This window comes from Hoplias malabaricus, chromosome X2 (genome assembly GCF_029633855.1).
Source record: "Hoplias malabaricus isolate fHopMal1 chromosome X2, fHopMal1.hap1, whole genome shotgun sequence".
NCBI lineage: Eukaryota > Metazoa > Chordata > Actinopteri > Characiformes > Erythrinidae > Hoplias > Hoplias malabaricus.
Genome location: NC_089819.1, coordinates 3,579,098 through 3,598,746, shown reverse-complemented (window position 1 = coordinate 3,598,746; position 19,649 = coordinate 3,579,098). Strand labels below are relative to the sequence as shown.

Sequence of the window (19,649 nt, the reverse complement as noted above, 5' to 3'; positions counted from 1 at the left end):
TTTATTTTATTTCTGACCAGCGAACCTGCACAGATATTGGGAAAATAGGAGTGAAATAAGACATTTGTTTATATATATATATATATATATATATATATATATATATATATAGCTGTAATTCCCATTTTACAAACTCACAAAGCCAAGCATAGTGTTGAACAACCACATATTTTAATTGCTTTAATAAACAATTTAGGCCTTAAACAATGAGAAAACAAGGGGAAAATACAAAGTTCTGAAACATCTGGTAAACCTTGAACAAAATGATAATTAGTAATAATGATTAAAAAAAGCAAACAAAACAAAACCCAAGAACAACACCTTTCAGAATTTATGAGCAAGATGTTTTGTAAATAAAAGCACATAAAACAACAATCCCATTGTAAATAAAAAATAAAATAAGGACCAAAAAAATAAAGTTCAAAATGTCAACACTGGACTAATACCACTTTTTTTTTTTTAAAGATATTGAACAAGACGTCGCAACAGCATGTTTTCTTTTTTCTCATAACTATTTTAGGCCACTGTGGTGATCATAAGCAAATACACAGAGCTACTATTCCTTCAGATCAAAATATACAAACGCTTTACAAAACTATGACCAACCACTGAGGGAGGTGTACACTCAAACACTCAACTGATGAAAGAACTTCTCAGTGACAATGGTTATGAGACAAAGTAAATTCTCATAAAATAATACACTTGGAACAGATTTAATAGTTACGCTTCATTCTTTCATTATCCCTCCTAAAAAGTGTATACAAGATATTAAATGATGGTGTATATACAGTGTATGTGATGGGGTCATTCAGGTTAATACAGAAGGTTCTAGCAATAAACAGCTGCATAGATTCTTGAACACGACGGTCAGTTCCACAGGAAAAAAGGGAACGGTCCAAGGCAATGTCAGAGCAAGACGGGAAAATAAACCAGGAGCAGGGATAACCGACTTTAAACCCAGTTGAGGTCTACTTTCCTGCAGAGCTTTATTAGATTCTTAAGTAATACTGATACTGCCTCTTCAACCAAAGACTCAATGTAGAATTTGTTGTGGAAGATTATGAATCTCTGCAAGAAAGTACACTTTATGTCCAAATGTTTGTAGATTCACCTTCTAATTTCTGATGTCACATATTTTAAGGTGCACCCATTTTGGGAACAAGCATTCGGCTGTCCATAAACAACAGGAAATCCTCACTTTAAATGTTTCAAAATCAAGGCTAACAAACCCAGAAGTGAAGAAGCCGTTAGTGCAGCAGAGGGCAGTCCAACTCCCTATAAATAACCCACATTTGATCATAAAGTGTCGACCTCTAAGTCTAAACTTGGTGACCACTTATCTAGGCCTAGCTCAACCACAGCCATCTCAAAGGGCCCATTTTACACACCGAGGTTAAGCCTAATCTTTGACTCGAGAACTTCAGATGATGATGATCAAGTACTAGCACTACAATTTAGTCCAAAACTAGGCTTAATCCATATCTGGCCCCTAATTCTGAAACAAAATCATCAGGTTGAATTCCAGATCCTCTAAACTTGTGCAGTCTGGCAATGGAACAGAAACAGGATTGGAGTCTCCAGCCTCTTTAACAAAGTTGCCGTCGTTCTCTGGCCGTGGCTCGGCCAGTACTGAGCCAAGGGTAAGACAGGTTTTCAAGCTACGTGTCAGCCATTAGGGAATGTGCCCTTAAACACTGGGCCAGTGGTCAAGCCTTGTGAGATGCATGATAACTCAGGAGCTTGGTGCAAAACAAAGTGTTTTTCTGTCTGGTGAATGAACACTGGGATTTCAATGAAATGGAAGGTGTGGAAGATGGTGGAGAAAACCCTCAATGGTGCTTATGTATTAGATTTCGACAGCTGAAAAGACCTACAATAACCTCTAACTAATTTTTTTTTTCCTTTTAATTATTATTGTGTTGTTTTCTAGCATGTTTATTACAGAAGCAAGCATGACAGAATTAACATCCCAGGGTTCCAGTACTGCAAATAAATTATTTTTACAAATGCAGTTTGTAAAAGCAAGATTTGCTTCCCCTACCCCCATTTTTCTTGCCTTGAACCAAAGGCAAACTCTGAGCATTGGCTGACCAAAGCAGTCTGTAGAGGAAAAATAACCAGTATATATAATCAATGGCAAATACACGAGAGAAAAAAGGGGGAAAAAAAAGTACATTTTATAGTAAATATCAAGAACTTGCATATACCTCATTTAACAACATGGTTCACAAGCTTGTTTTGACATCTGTTTAAAAAAATACTCACTCTATATACTTCAGTCTAACCCACTTCACTCCCTCATCAAGCAACCAGGGGAGAGAGAGAGAGAGGGGGAAAAAAAAAAAAAAAAAAAAAAAAAAAAAAAAAACACACAAACGACCCACTCATTTCTATTGACAATGTTAAAATGTTTATCATTTATATATATTTATATATATATCATTTTTTTTGGTGGGGGTTGGGGGAGGTGTTACACATATTTACAGGGAAAAATTAAAATGCAGTTGTTTCTTTCTCCCAACTGGAATAAGGACACAGAATGGCTTCCGACACAAGGCAGGTTAAATTTGTTGTGTTGCAGGTGCTGAGTAAGCAGTTTCACTTCTTCAGGAGCATCCTCGCAAAGTCCTCATTGGACAGGGACTTTGTTCCCTGGCCGTCGGTCATGCCATCCTGCTGTTTGGTCACCGTTCCATTCTCCGTTTTGGCCTCCGGGGTGTTCTGCCGGTGAAGGGACCGGGGGAGCAAAGAAACCTGTGTGCGTCCTTTTCCTCGACTGAAACCAGACAATTCAAACTATTAGAAAATTTTGCTCCCAAAGTAAATGCATATCCACATGATTCTAGACATCTTTAGAATTTGTGAATCCATTCTATATACAAATGTTCAAATGCACAAACTTGGATAGTCTACAAAGAAAAGCATGAAATTAAATGGGACATTCAAGGTCATCATTCTCAAGGGCAAATGTAGAGATTACAGATGAATAAAGTATTAAAATTAACAAAATTAACATGTTAACGCACACAGAACATTAACAAGTCCATTTTTAAAAGCTAAATAAAAATTTTACAGAATTTGGCCACAACTTCCTCTTATAATTCATTCTTATTATTGCACAGAGACATACTACTGGTTTTATTTAGCGATGTAAACACATACTCGCTCATGTTGATTTCAGAAGGCACACTACATGTAGACTGAACTATGCATTAAATATCATAATCAACTCTCTCTTACTAGAAACTATTAATATAAATATTACTCCACTGTGTTGATCTTACATTGATTCTTTTATATTTAAATTATCCATTATAATCTGATTGAGTGTTGAGAAGGCACAATGCAAATAAATTATAAATTTTTTTGCCATCAATTGGTGATTATTGGCGATTTTTTAAGTCACTCAACAGCCCTAGTATTAAAGAATCTAATCATGAACTTATAATGGTAATACACTGGACAGTGGGATAAAAATCACATCTCTCATTTTCTCTGTATCTGTAACCCCTTGACATAATGTGTCTGTTATGATACTGCTGATATTGTCACTGTGAAGGTGTTGCAGTACTCACGCTCCCTGCAGTTGTCGTGGCATCAAAGCTCCCAGCATCTGGCTGCCAGCCGGCCTGAATTCTGCCTTCCTAGCTGGTGGGTTGCTAATGGCGACCGAAATAGTATGGTTCTCTACCTTAGTCCTGTCCAACTTCAGAACAGCTTGGGATGCCTGCTCCTCATTCTCAAACTCCACATATGCCAGGCCCTGCAGAACAGAACAACAACATGGGTACAGTCAGGCCAGTATTAGACTGCTGTGGTTGGGTTGATTTGTGCAGGGATGTCAGTTCATTTCAGGGACTGCATGCTTCGAAGGACTTATTTATAGGAGCCAAATGAGTCCCAGTCAACCAATGTATCTCAGTACAAAATCCTTCCAGACCTCGCAAATAGTGGACTACAAAGCACAAACACTCCATAATAAACTTGACACAATCGACAACCCGACAGCCACTGAAAAGTAATGTAGGAATTAACAAAGATCTTTCTGTAATTTGTGCAGTGTTTTAATGACCTTTGATCTGCCAGAGCGGTTTGTAACCAGACGGACTGCTTTGATCGTTCCATGTTCTTTGCACAACTCCTCCAGGTTCTCGGTCGTGCAGTTGAAGGGTAGACCCGAGATGAAAATTTTATGCTTCTCCATTGATGTATTGTACTTGAAGACCTTTCAGAAAACAGACATTAAATAACAAATTTAAACAGTTTCATTATCATTTCAGTTGACTATTATTGGGGCAACATGTAGGTTTGAACAAGCAAACATACAAAAAAAAACTGCTTTAGGAGGAATCACTGACATGAACCAAAAAATACAATAAGGTAACACATCTTCCACTGGGCACCATAAACGTCCTCCGAGAGGGAATAAAAAAAAAGTACTTGGATTGCAAAGAGGATATGATAGACTTATGATCAATACTTAAAAGGTTGTAAGATATAGGGAATTATGGAATGTGCTGGAAAGGTTGCTTTATACAGGTAAGTTTCTTGAACTACTCTTTCCAGGATTATGCTGCTACTGTTACTTTTAAATGTTAGTGCTATTTTTAGCAAAAGGCAGTTTTGTTAAAAATCAAACTAAAAAATTTGTATTATTTGTCATTTCTTTACACACACACACCAGGTACACAATATTGCCAAAAGTATTCATTCACCCATCCAAATAATTTAATTCAGGTGTTACCAACGTTTCCATGACCACATGTGCATAAAACCATAGGAGGCAACAAGTAGAGTCATAAAATTTCCTTATAAAATGACCATAGTCCATATAAAATGATAGAGCGGGGTTAGCGGATGATGAGGCATATGGTGTGTAATCGCTACAGACCTCCAAACTTCATGTGGCCTTCAGATTAGCTCAAGAACAGTGTGTAGAGAGCTTCATGGAATGGATTTCTATGGCTGAACAGCTGTATCCAAGCCTAACATCACCAAGCGCATCAAAGCATCAGATGCAGTGGTGTAATGGTGTGGGGTTGTTTTTCAAGTGTTGGGCTCAGTTAGTTCCATTGAAAGTAACTCTTAATGCTTCAGCATACCGAGAGATTTTGGAGAACTTCATGCTCCCTTTGTGGGAACAGTTTGGGGATGACCCCGTCCTTTTCCAACATGACTGAGCACCAGTGCACAAAGCAAGGTCCATAAAGACATGGATGAGCGAGTTCGGTGGGGTAGAACTTGACTGACCCACACAAATTCCTGACTTCAACCAGACAGAACACCGTTGGGATAAATTAGGCCAGAGAAAGAGGCCAGGGAAAGCAAGAGTTGAAGCTGTTATAGCTGCATCCCATACTCGGGGTGGGCCGAGTATGGGATGTCACTCAAGTTCATATTTTTGTGAGGAGTGAATTCTTTTGGCAATAGAGTTTGTGTGTGTTCCTCAGGTTATATACAAAATGTTAGACACTGTATTTAGCAAGTAGTAGCAAACAATCATACAAAATATGATGAAAATAGTAAAACTAGTAATCAAAAATAACAAAAACTTGCTGCATATGCTACATAAACACACACACATATATATATATACACACACACACACACAAACACATTTTTATATATATATAAGCCAGCTTAACTTAAAATAAAATTCATTATATACCTTGAAGTCAGGATTTTTGCTTTTGTCCACACAAGGAGACACGAACATTGGCCTTCCGTCTACTTCCCGTCTGTCCAGCTTCAGAGCTTCATGAGCAGCCAGTTCATCCTCAAACTGTACATAGCAGTAGCCTCGGAATGCACCTTTGGGGGTAAATACTGGTCTCACTTGGAGGATGTTTCCACAGACCCCCAAAACAGCTTTAAGTTTACCCTCTGGATCCTCTAGATTAAAGGCCAAGTTACTGACAAACACGCTGTTGGAATCATTGCGCTGGTCAAGTGAAGCGTCCACAGTTTTATGGACCTTGGCTGTGGTGTCTGTTGCCACCTGCTGGTTCCTCCGGGGGACTGAAGGCTCTGTTTTGCGCGGTGGAGGAGCACGGCGTCCAAACAGGCTGCTCTCCGTCTCCATTTGCTCCTCAGCAGCTGTGAGGCTAAAATCACCCTCCCCCCGCAGCCTCTTATGTGCCACTTCTGAAAACACAATTATAATGGAAAATAAATATACAATATTGTGCAAAACCACAGCACAGCCTTCAGCAATTTATCAGGGTTTTGTTCAAATTGACAGTTTCACATTTGTTCAGACACACAGAGGTGCATTTTCTTTTGGAAGGATGAATACTCTCTCATGTAGACATCTCCAGTATGTATACTGCCTTCTCATAAACATCTTCCAAAAAAGCAATAAGACATGCAGTCTATAACTAGCCAAAAGCATAACTGATATTTCATTCATTAAAAATGAAACACCACATACAGACGGAAAGCTAAATTAACATGATGTTTGCATATAAAAAAATATATATTTTGAGTAAAATTAATGTATGAAACCGTGATGTGTTTAGTGATGAGAATGTACACTATGTACGCTATGAGAAAGTACACCAGTGTGAACATTTGTTAGAAGGCTCATTCCACATAGACTTCAACACTGTCTTTATATTCTTACCCGTTTCCTCTCCCCACTCATCTTCCCCATCATCCTCTGCCTTCCTTTTGTCTCCTGTTCGGTTCGTTTTCTGGCTCTTCTTCTGAGCTTTTTTTTCAGCCTTAGATTTCCGACGTTGCTCAGCTCTCTCCTCATCCTGCCGTGCCAACAGGGCTTCTTTCTCTGCTGCCTGTGCTCAAACATAGCTTTGAGTTAGACATAAAAGCACACATTTATATTAGACAGATGTGTCAATTACACTGTTAATTCAAAATGACTAAGAGTTTTCTGTAAAAGGGTCTTATTCTGTTGCTTTATGCTACAGTTCTAAATCTTTCTGGCGGGGCAATACTCCTAACAATCTCTAAATAGCTAAGATGGCTTGCTGCAAGTTGATGTGACAAACATGGCAGCAAATATAATCCTCCGAGTTTGTATCCCAGTGATGTTAATACAACATAGTTCTTAAAAGAACAATCATTCATTCATTCATTATCTGTAACTGCTTATCCAGTTCAGGGTCGCGGTGGGTCCAGAGCCTACCTGGAATCATTGGGCGCAAGGCAGGAATACACCCTGGAGGGGGGTCTTAAAAGAACACTAGGTTAAAATTGCAATTTTTCTGTTGAGGCTTCCCCTGCAAAGTGGAATTCACTTTTACAACACTGTCCTGAAATCAAGGAGGAGTGGGCAGAGGCAGTATTCTCTCAATTACAGGTCAGTGAAGCATAACAGTGATTTGGCAGCTGTTATATTATAAGGTAAAATACTACATAGTGTTCCTTTAATGTGACATGGGTTTAAACTAGGGAAAAAGTACCTGGCCATTTGTCTGTTTCACTTCATATTTTTGTTACTGTGCCATCAAGGCACATATGTAAATGACCCCTTTTCAAACTGGCTGTCCTGTATCGGACAGTTCACACAGGACAACTTCAATGTGAAGGCACAGAGCTAAAGAGCTCTCAGATATATGTGACAAAATAACTATATTAATTTCTGAAGGATTTTCCATAAAAAGACTAAATCTATCATTTAAAAGATGTGGAAAAACTTGCATGGCCCTCAGGCACAGAAACAACATCTGTTTTTATAAGACCCTTTAGGTAACACTATGCAATTACTAACTTTTCATTGAAAGATAATCCTCAGTATCTATCAGTCTCTCCTTCTTTCTTTTAATTGTACGGTAGATCAGTAACATGGACATAGCAATTACAGCTGCTTTAGTGAAGAGAGAAGAGGGAGAGAGATCTACATTAATCTTGGCTCCTGGCAGGATGGCTCATATAATCAAGCCAAGTCAACTCCTCTTATTTCCATTAGCTTAATAGGGCGGCTACGTACATTAGTTCTGATCACAGAACAAAAGTTCCTGAAGTTTTACTAGTGAGTTACTGAAAGGATATAGAGCTGCACAAGAATCTATATCCTGAAAGACTAAGGAGAAAAATGGTCCTGTTTTTAAACAGAATGTGGATGAAACACAACAGCAGCAAAGATATCATGCCTTAACTCTCTGCTCATTCACTCGATTCAGCCTGGATTCAGTCTTCTGCACAGCAGCATCCCAGTCCTCTAAAGAGCCTGTCAAAAAGTTAACAGTTGAGAACAGAAAAGAGAAAAAAAGAGAGAAGAAAAAGAATTATAAAGAAATTACACATTTTAATAGAGAATGCAAAAAAAAAAAAAAAACAGCCATAATCACAGAAAAAAGAGAATGCAAACAGGAGAGCAAAAAAAAAAACTGGTACCAAAAAAATTAAAGGCTGGATATTTAATTATTTTTCATCTTTCCCAGATGAACAGTCACGGGGTAATAATGGTCAAAAGCATCTTCAACATGTCAAAAAATAAATTGTGCACTTGGCTAATTAAACAGCAATCTGAAGTAGTGCAAGTAGAAGCTGAACTCACCCTCTACCCTCTCAAATGTGAGGAGGACTTCACACACATGCTCTGGGTAATCAGTTGTGCACTGAACTGCCCGGTGTAAAGCTTTCCTACAGTGTACCACGTCTCCATACGACCTGAGTGAACAGTGTTTAGGCACATTTTAACATTCAGAGTTGTACACGAGAGGAGAATAACATGTTGCTGTTCAAAACAAAACTTGCATCTCCATTTTTGTTGATTTTAGTTTACTGCATAATTTGAACACAGCTGTTGCCCTTCACATTGGGTGAAAATATCATAATAAATGGACCAAGAGAAATGCTTCAAAATTACTTAAAATAGAGTCTTCCACTGAAAATTAAGGTTTTTTCCTCTCCTTTTAAAGTACTGTTTTGTATTTCTTTTGACAGTGACGGTATAAAACCTCCAGTATCACACACCAATTGTCTTGGTTTATATGCTGTGTAAGTAAACACAAATTTAAACAATTGCAATTCCCACTGCATTACTTATGCCTTATCCCAAATTGCACACTACAAAGGGTATAAATACTGTATATTGAATTCTGTATCATTATAACAGGAACACTTCTTTAGTATAGAAAGTAAAGTGCAGTATGGTGTGGTAGAGACACAGCATTAATCAGCAAGTACAAGTTCAACCTTTATGATGGAAAATGCAAATAAGGAAGTGGTAAATAAATAATCACTGCATACATAAGTAGTGTATGTGTTTACTGTGTTTTACATAAGATATATGCTTGATCTGAGTCTGTTAACATATCGCCAAGAATGTCATTACCACAGAAATGCCTTAAAATAGTGATATTATTTTAGGGCCATATCGTCCACCCCTAGATCTGAACCACAAATTACTATTTATTGATATTAATCACTTTTTTTCCCAGCTACACTCTGAATTAACCAAACACTGACCTCAGACACACGCCCCTCTACAAACCAATCAAGACATCAAGATGCAGTCTTGTAGGTGATGAGTTCTTAAGTTCTTTAATGTGCTCGCTAAATTACAGCACAAAATTTAAACAAACGAAACTTTTGTAACAAAACACTAACTTTATGTCAGACCTTAGTCTGGACTTTTATGTGTGATATTGCATATAAAGGGGGAACTTTGGTAAATGTTCCATTGTAATATACATTTAAAATTATTTATTTTTTTATAAAGCTTTAATTTAGTGCACTTCCTGCCTTAATCAGAAAATCGCAAGACCTTAAAGCTTCACTGTTTTTCAACTTTAGTATTAAGAAATATGTTTGTTAATGTTTTTAAGAAGGGGTGGCACAGTGGTGCAGCAGGTAGTGTCGCAGTCACACAGCTCCAGGGGCCTGGAGGTTGTGGGTTCGATTCCCGCTCCGGGTGACTGTGAGGAGTTCTCCCTGTGTCTGCGTGGGTTTCCTCCCACAGTCCAAAAACACACGTTGGTAGGTGAATTGGCGACTCAAAAAAGTGTCCGTAGGTGTGAGTGTGTGTGTGTGTGTGTGTCTGTGTTGCCCTGTAAAGGACTGGGGCAACTGGCGCCCCCTCCAGGGTGTATTCCTGCCTTGTGCCCAAAGATTCCAGGTAGGTTCTGGACACACCGCGACTCTGAACTGGATAAGCGCTTACAGATAATGAATGAATTAATGTTTTTAAGAAGAAAAATCAAAGTCAAGTGCTTTTCAAAACTGCCATTGTTTGATACTCAAGATTACAGAAATTGGGGCTAGATGGCAAAATGTTGTATAGTCAGCTCCCATGAATGTTGTCTTTTTTTCAGACAGATTTGTTTGACCCAATGCCAAGATTGACCAGTATGGCAACTATGATTTTACAAATTTTCACAAGTTATATCACACTGACCTCTCTAGGTTGTAATACTCCAACCACATGTTGGCATATTTGGCGTTCCCTTTTGTCATGATACTATCCCACAATTCTCGTGCCTTCTGCATATTCTTACAGTGCAAGGCCTGTGGAAAAAAATACAATTAACAGAGAAGAGCTGTAAGTTACCAACATAAATGTTCAAATTACAAACTGGTTTTCTAAACACTAAACATTTTATTTTATAGGAGGAGCCTTAAAAGAACTTTCTATCCATCCATCCATTTTCCACCGCTTATCTGGGTCCAGGTCACGGGGGAAGCAGTCCGAGTAAAGAAACCCTGACCTCCCTCTCCCCAGCCATTGCTTCCAGCTCTTCCGGGGGTATATCGAGACGTTCCCAGGCCAGTCAAGACATGTAGTCGCCCCAGTGTGTTCTTGGTCTGCCCCGGGGCCTCCTCCCTGTAGGACATGCCCGGAACACCTCACCAGGAAGGCAACAAGGAGGCATCCGGACCAGTTGCCTGAACCACCTCAACTGGCTCCTCTCGACGTGGAGGAGCAGCAGATCCACTCCGAGTCTCTCCTGGATGTCCGAGCTCCTAACCCCGTCTCTAAGGGAGAGTCCAGACACCCTGCGGAAAAAATTTATTTCAATCGCTTGTACCCGCGACCTCGTTCTTTCGGTCATTACCCAAAGCTCGTGACCATAGGTGAGGGTTGGGACGTAGATTGAACGGTAAATCGAGAGCTTTGCTTTTCAGCTCAGCTCTCTCTTCACCACTTCAGACTGGTGCAGAGCCTGCATTACTGCTGACGCTGCACTGATCCGCCTGTCAATCTCCTGCTCCATCTTTCCCTCACTCATGAACAAGACCGAGGTATTTGAACTCCTCCACTTGAGGCAGGATCTCACTTCCAGCCTGGAGAGAGCACTCCACCCTTTTCCGATTGAGTACCATCGACTCTGACTTGGAGGTGCTGATCCTCATTCCAACCGCTTCACACTCGGCTGCAAACTGGTCCAACAAGAGCTGAAGGTCCCGGCTCGATGAAGACAACAAGACCACATCATCCGCAAAAAGCAGACATGGAATCCTGAGACCACCAAACTGGACACCTTCTGCAACTTGGCTATGCCGAGAAATTCTGCCCATAAACGTTAAGAACAGAAACTGTGACAACGGGCAGCCTTGACAGAGTCCACTTACTGCCAGCCATAAGAACCAGAATCCTGCTCTGTTTGTACAGGGACTGGATGGCTCGTAGCAATGAGCCCAATACCCCACACTCCCAGAGCACCCCCCACAGAATATCTTGAGGGACACAGTCGAATGCCTTCTCCAGATCCACAAAACACATGTAGACTGGTTGAGCAAACTCCCAAGCTCCCTCCAGGATCCTAGTGAGGGTAAAGAGCTGGTCCTGTGTTCTACGACCGGGGCGGAATCCGCACTGTTCCTCCAAGGTTGAACCATCAGTCGGACTCTCTTCTCCAGTACCCCCACATAGACCTTACTGGAGAGGCTGAGGAGTGTGATCCCCCTATAGTTGGAACACACCCTCCAATCCCCCTTCTTAAAAAAGGGAACCACCACCCCAGTCTGCCAGTACAGAGGCACTACCCCCGATGTCCACGCAATGTTGCAAAGATATGTCAGCCAGGACAGCCCCGCAAAATCCAGAGCCTTGAGGAACCCGGGGCAAACTTCATCCACCCCCAGGGCCCTACCGCCAAGGTGTTTTCCTACCACCTCGGCCACCTCAGCCCCAGTGATAGACGAGCTCTCCCCGGGGTCCCCAAACTCTACTTCCTCTGTAGAAGACGTGCTGGTGCGATTGAGAAGATCCTTGAAATATTCCTTCCACCGCCTAATGACGTTCCCAGTCAAGGTCAACAACTCCCCACCCCCACCATATACAGTGTTGGTGGAAAACCATTTTCCCCTCCTCAGTCGCCTGATGGTTTGCCAGAAAGAGCTCGGAGCTGACCGAATGTAGTTTTCCATGTCCTCACGGAACTCCTCCCACACCAGAGTTTTTGCCTCAGCGACAGCCGAAGCCGTTTGGCTTTTTGATACCTGTCAGCTGCCTCCGGAGTCCTCCAAGCCAACCAGGGTCGATAGGACCCTTTCTTCAGCTTGACAGCCTCCCTCACCTGGGGTGTCCACCAACGAGTGCGGGGATTGCGACCACGACAGGCACAGACAACCTTGCAGCCACAGCTCCGTTCAGCAGCTTCAACAATGGAGGTCCGGAACATGGCCCATTCGGACTCAATGTCACCATTCAGTCCAATAACTGAACACCACTCGGCCGGGGAACAGCCGGGCCGTTCCTCCCAATCACTCCCCTCCAGGTCTCACTGTCATTACCCACATGAGCGTTGAAGTCCCCCAGCAGAACAATGGAGTCCCCAGAATGAGTGCTCTCCAGCACCCCCTCTAGGGTCCCCAAGAAGACCTGTTACTGTGAACTGCTGGTGCATAAGCACAAACAACCGTCAGAGCCCTTTCCTCAACCCGAAGGCACAGGGAAATTACCCTCTCGTCCACCGGGTGTAAGCCTATGTCTAGCCTATGGGCGGCTCGGTGGCACAGCAGGTAGTGTCGTAGTCACACAGCTCCAGGGTCCTCCCACAGTCCAAATACAAACGTTGGTAGGTGGATTGGTGACTCAAAAGTGTCCGTAGGTGTGAGTGTGTGAATGTGTGTGTGTTTGTGTTGCCCTGTGAAGGACTGGCGCCCCCTCCAGGGTGTATTCCCGCCTTGCACCCTATGATTCCAGGTAAGTTCTGGACCCACCGCGACCCTGAACTGGATAAGTGGTTACAGATAATGAATGAATGGTCTAGCCTGACTGAACAGCTTTTTACACTGTCATGAGGATATTTGTCACAACTGTGAAATGCACTTTCTAAGGACTCCTGCTGACCTGTGTTAGCATGCTTCTTTGTGGTTGCTTAAATGAAGTCAGTGTTCTTTGGCATGCCTTAAGCTGGGTTTGCACTACATGACTTTTACCCCAATTTTAAATAATTTTGCCTCAAAATCGCATTTCAGACCAGTCACAGCATATCAAACATTTGATTGCCTTAGTCATCAGGAAGGCTTATGTGGATGTATATAAGAGAGTGATAGGTCTGTAACGTGAGCTTGAAGGGAGGTGGATCTGTGATGCCAGACCTCAATTTTGAGTCTTCCAGAAGCGTCCTGAACTTAATTCAGCGAAACACTGACAAACCTGATAACACCAGAGAAGAGCTAGCAAAGATGTGGTTGTTGGTAGGAATGCTGCCTTCCATTTTCCTTGTAAACTGGATATCTGAGCTGTGAATGACCTCACTCACTTGACTGTGTTCCAGTAAAACATTCAGAAAACCGTATACCAAAGTTTTCACTGTTAGCGATACCAGTTGATAACAGTGATTATATGAAGTGTTTTGCGCATTTAAACACCATGAAAACACATCCACATACAAAGGTTAGACAGCATTGTGTGTATGACTGATTCAATGAGACATAAATACTTAGCAGCACTAATAAAGACTGTAGGTATGTGGGCAGCCATCTTGGATTCTGAACTCAGGACTGGATCCCTGTCTTTCTGATTAGGAAATCAAACTTGTGGGGCAATTCCTGTTGAAATTTCCTACTTGAAACTCCAAAATCAGAATTCAAATGGAACCCAGCAGAAGAGAGTGAGCTGGGGCCTACATGAAGTTCTAACGTATATATTACATCTTATCCTGTGTATTTCAATTACAATGACAGCCTATTACAGAGCAATATTTAGTAACCAAAAATGCCAAGTATGCAAATGACATATCAAAAATTGGTCTATTCTTTAATCATCAACCTTCTTTAAATCCATGTTCAGCAAGCTGGTTTCAGACAGTGCTGGAGAGGCTTTGAATAAAGTTCAAAAAGCTATTGCTAATGCATGAAAGTTTAACAATCCCCAATGACAATGATGGGAATGACACCTTTTATAGTGCCAATTAGGTTTTCTTTGTTTTAGCATTTTTGTTCCTTTAAGGCACTAAATGCTTATTTATAGTGGATATAGTCAGAAGAATACATGGTCTACTTATATTATGCTCACCTCTATTCTAGCCCAGATTTGCATTATTGTACAGGACAAATCACCACTTTCACTAAACCCTGAAAAAAAAAGAAAAAAAAAAACACTGATTAACATTGCTTTTTGTGCAGGATTGACAATGTGATTACAGTCATTAAACACTCTACATCAACAAAATCATTACTCATTCCATGGGAATTCATGTGGTTTGTCAGATAATTGACATTTTTGTCACTAGCAATGTCTGACACATGTTGTTAATAACAGGGAGATTTAGAAGTAGCAAGTACAGGGTAAATTAAATTAATTAATAAAAATAAAAAAAATAATAAAAAATAAAATAAAAACACTACTTGTATGGTCAAAACCCAATAAATATACTGTGCAACGTAGCAATAATTTATTTATCTAAAAGAGAACATAATTCTCTTTAAAATGTATCTATTAATAAAAAATTAATAAATTAATTTGTATGTTTTTACAAATATATATTTTTCTGCACACTCCTGGCAACGTGAAATTAAAACTTAAAGCCATCAACTTTCGGAAGGCAGACAGAATCAGAGTGCTAGAGGCATCACTTACTTTCTTCCACGTCTTGCTTTAAATATTCCAGACAGCGTGTGAAAGCTGCCCGCAGCTCCTCAAGCTCTCTACTCCCTTCTGCAACCAATTACCAATCAATAATTAATTACTGATTAATTAACTAATTATTATCAATAACTAAGATAAAAACAAAGTACATATTGTGTTTGGTGTAGCATAAAAGCATAACATTAATCCCCTTCATATTGCAGACTAGTAACAGATTCCCAGCTTAAGCAGGAAACCAAAGATATACTAAAGAAATCCCAAAATATTTAATAAATCTACACAGACAGTAGCAAAGCTCTGTAAAGATCATACCTTTGCTAAAGTCGACACGTCTTCTCAGGGAGTCCAGATAAGACTGCCAGATTTCCACATAATCCGTGGCCTGTATGAAGCCAGCATTCAAGGCCTTTTCAAACACGTCTGTGAAAAAGAAGGGAGAGATCACTATTCAGTAATATAAAAATCAGCACAAACATGTTTAAAGTTACAATCATTAAGTTACAATAATAAAAACTGTCTATATTCATTATTAATAACTTATTTATAAAAGACGTAAATATTTAAAGTGCAAATACTTAACTTTCAGTCCACACAGCATTTACATTGGTGGAAGATATTTAATGAACAATTTAAAATGTATTTATTCATTCATTATTTATTTATAACTGCTTATCCAGTTCAGGGTCACAGTGTATCCAGAGCCTACCCAGAATCAGTGGACACAAGGCAGGAACACAGCCTGGATGTGGCGCCAGTCCACAAGACAATACACACTCAAATACCCATAAATATATTTAATACTCTTTTAATTCACCGATTACTGATTTAAAAAAAAAACACTGCTATTTGACAATCTTGTTTCGCAGAAATATCACAGTAAACAATGTAGAAAATAACTACAAATTTACTATTTTTGAAAGATCATACAGCACAATAACGACAGATATTCCAGTATACATTTTAATATAGTATTAGTACCTGATACGATATGATGCTCTGCCCCGTGCCTCTCCAGAGCCAATAGGTAGTTTTTCCACAAGCTCATGGTCCATGGGCAGTTCCGGACTGCCCGCTCATGACAGGACAACACCAAATCTTTGATCTTCAACTGACGATCCTGGAAAATAAGGGAATAATTTATCAACAGAGAATGGAACAGCAACACAGCAACAGCTACCAAACACTCAGGGAGGGTCTTCTTTTGCTGGAATGTGATGAGTATCTTTAAATAGTCACAAGAAATTTTAAATTATTTTCTTGATTTTTTAAAATTTTTTTTTATCATAAATGTTTTAAACATGAATAAATAATCACTAAGTACTTGTATTTGACTGAAATCATATTGTTCACAGTAATTCTGTTCAGTGATTTATATGCCCTGAACAACATATCCATCAAATGGTTTATCCAGGAAAATCTACATTCAGTGTGCATCAGTTTGATAACATTGGCTATCAATTACGTTCATTTTGTGTCTAATATCTGAAATGCTAAAAAAACAAGAAAGTAAATACTTGATTTGTATAGGTTTTCCATATTGTTATGAAAAATGTGTTGGTCTTAAACATTATACACTGCATGTTTCCATGGGAGGACTTGTCTTAAACTGGCTTTACTCTCTGCTGAATCCAAAATCTGTTGAGCAGCAAAATTAGTTTAATATTTTTTTGTTTTTTGTTTGCTTTTGTGCCTTTTTGTTTCTAACCTAAATAGCCACAGACTACTTCAGTAACTGACATCTTTGAATATGATTAAAATTCAGTGACTGTTGGCCACTTTCCAACATGTCCAACAAAGCTCAGCTTGCTCAGAAACACTCCTGATTTTTGTTTCACTCAAAAATGTAAAATTATAAATATAATTGTTGAGATTTAACTGAATAAGCATGCATTTTTCACTGCTGTAAAGCTACTAAAAGAAGAAATTGTAGTAATAACATAGACATTTTAACAATTTCCTACTAGCCATGCTGCATTCATGCTCAATGATTCAAGAGTGGGTGACTCAGCGAGGAGCTATAAGCGGGCTGCACAAGCTGACAACATCAGTCCAAGCTGCAGTATGAGGTCATTAACCAGTAATATAGCTGTTCAGTGTATCAGATAAAAATAAATTATTCATTTTAAAAATTTGTTAATTAAATTATTAATATGCTGAACATCAATTTGGTTGCAAAAAAATGTTTTATATGAGTATAATAATCTAGCATGTAGCAACTACAAAAGTTTTAAATAAATAGGAAGCTACAAATCTGTAAATAAATAGTACAGTAAAAGTTGTAAAAATAAAATAAAATTGAATGTTCAGTTTAAATGCATCTCATTATCTCATTTACTCCCCATACACTGACAATAATCTTGTTTGGATGTAGGGCTGAATGATATGGCTAAAATGTATATTAATATTTTTTTGACAATACGATATAAAATTCCAATGTTGATATAAACAAAAAGGACACAGAAAAACAAGAAACATGACATCACTGACAAACATAATTCTCTTGGCTTTATGAAGATTAATATTTATACTAACTTTGAAATCAAGTGTGCTGAACTGATGGAAGTGCTGTGTAATGACCGTCAATCAGTGACTGATGCTATAAATAATATATTGAAATATTAAAAATGTGTTTAAGAAACATATCATTGTTACTGAAAAAGTCATATATATATATATATATATATATAAATGATATTGTATTATTGTCCAGCCCCATTTTGATGTCTAGTTTTTGTGATGTGACATAACTAACACTTTTACAGTGACACGAACCATATTCAAAGATATATCACATATATCATATCATTCTTAAAAGGTACTGTCTAAAAACATACCAATTAAACCTTAGGGTCAACAGATTTCTGTAATATGGTCTTGTACAACTGAACCTCATGAATGACATTAGTGGACCACAGAAGGGGTCAACAGCAGGGCTCTAGAGTGTGACCAATTGGCATACACATTGCATAGGGCCCCGCAAATTAACAAATGTCCCCTCGTCTCAAGTTAGGAAGAGTTTGTGTATCATCAAAAGTTTGTCTAGAGCCCTGGACAGGTGTGGTTCCTTTAAAATATTGCACTTATCTTTTGCTTGGTATTGTAACTCTCTGTGCAGAGCAGTGCAGACCATTTTTATTTGAGTGTTCTTCATTCGACAAAACACTTCATTAAAATCTGAGCAATAACGGGTGAAACCATTACACAAAAGCTTAAATGAGATTAAAGGTAAAAAGGGCATATAATTCGGTTAAGCGGAACTGCCATCAATTTAATCACCTTGCAGAGTACAAGCAGGCAACATTGGATTTAATTACATCACATTTGCTCTTATTGCAGCAAATCATCAGACATTTAAGGAGCATTCTGAATAAAAGTTAAAAAGGCAGAATGAAGCACAAGGATAAATGCTGTGATACAAATCAGGCTTCAATGCATAAGTCAATTGCATTTGTCTCTGCACAGAATGGAAGAAACCCTAGTAAAAGATTGAGCTGATATAATGTGGGAAGGTTTTCTCTCCTCCTCCCATACCTCGCTCTGTGTGAGGTGTTTTCTCACTCTATGTGGTAAAGTGTTCCCCCTCCTTTCCACCTCTAGCCGTCTTCTCCATCATCCCTCCCACCACCTTTGTTTTTCTTTCTCCCCATCTGTGTTAAAGCCTCTAATGGACTCTCAAATATATTGAGGTTGCTCTGCTGTGTGGCTTGTGCATCTCATTACCATCTCATTAAAACACTGGCGAATAAATTAAGCAAGCTGAAGCAGACAGCACACATGTAAATTGTATAAGCAGAGTGTTGTATAGCATTTGTGTGTCTGCCCATTGCTGCCTAATAAAAATGGAAAAGGTGTCTCAGCAAGACCTTGGATAAACATTATAAACAGCTTCAAATGAATTGGCAACAATTCTACAGCCAGTGAAACTACCATGAAAGGGTGGAACACCATCCTTCCAAAAGTTATTTCTTCAGTTGAAGTTTTAATGATGGTGGTGGTGAACACTGGTGTAAAATTGGTTAACCTGGTAAATTTCTGGTCATAGCGTATGATATACATACTTAAATCGCTTATGCACAATGAATGGGATATTGTCATACTGGAAGATTGCTTCCAGTATGACAATATCCTGTCCATAGTGCATAAAGCTCAAAGATGTAAATTTGTCTTTGTAATAAGGGGTTTATGCACTACAGTCCTGCTATACTCTATCTCTCTCCATTTAGCTGTGGATTGGCTGTTCTGGCTGGTAGTCGCATCACATCCTACACTGACATTCTCAGGCTCCTGAGTAACAGCTGTTCATCTGGTTTTGTTGTTTCTCCTCACATACTGTCCTAAAAGCATCATAGCAACCAAACTGATATCTTCAACTGATTTTTATAGCTATATTTATAGATTCTTTTTCCTTAAATGCAACTGTCATGTTAGTAACAATATTCATCGAACCAATGGACTCTTCAAATGTATTGTCTTCGAATAATGAACATTTATTCAAAATCAATCAGCTTTCCTTCCTAACATCTTAAAAATACTGAAGAAATTTTAAGTTCAAGTGGCAAGTTCAGCAATTTTATATACACATCAAAAGAGCACGGTAGGGTTTTAGTTGCTTAAATGTATCATGAGCACATGCAAAACAATGAATAAC

General features: G+C 39.1%; 1 protein-coding gene across 1 annotated transcript in view; it reads right to left on the bottom strand.

Annotated features, from left to right (window-relative positions):
* Nucleotides 1-199: 199 nt before the first annotated feature.
* The window catches only part of LOC136677076 (squamous cell carcinoma antigen recognized by T-cells 3-like), a 36,139-nt gene continuing 16,689 nt past the window's right edge, over nucleotides 200-19,649 (bottom strand). The window contains exons 8-19 of the mRNA XM_066654467.1: nucleotides 15,980-16,118; nucleotides 15,314-15,421; nucleotides 14,993-15,070; nucleotides 14,429-14,487; nucleotides 10,361-10,470; nucleotides 8,519-8,631; nucleotides 8,112-8,188; nucleotides 6,623-6,791; nucleotides 5,669-6,144; nucleotides 4,073-4,225; nucleotides 3,576-3,763; nucleotides 200-2,776 (exon numbers count right to left, since the gene is read on the bottom strand). Of these exons, the coding sequence (XP_066510564.1) occupies nucleotides 2,599-2,776; nucleotides 3,576-3,763; nucleotides 4,073-4,225; nucleotides 5,669-6,144; nucleotides 6,623-6,791; nucleotides 8,112-8,188; nucleotides 8,519-8,631; nucleotides 10,361-10,470; nucleotides 14,429-14,487; nucleotides 14,993-15,070; nucleotides 15,314-15,421; nucleotides 15,980-16,118 (1,848 nt within the window). The 3' untranslated portion in view covers nucleotides 200-2,598. The remainder of the gene's footprint in view (nucleotides 2,777-3,575; nucleotides 3,764-4,072; nucleotides 4,226-5,668; nucleotides 6,145-6,622; nucleotides 6,792-8,111; nucleotides 8,189-8,518; nucleotides 8,632-10,360; nucleotides 10,471-14,428; nucleotides 14,488-14,992; nucleotides 15,071-15,313; nucleotides 15,422-15,979; nucleotides 16,119-19,649) is intronic.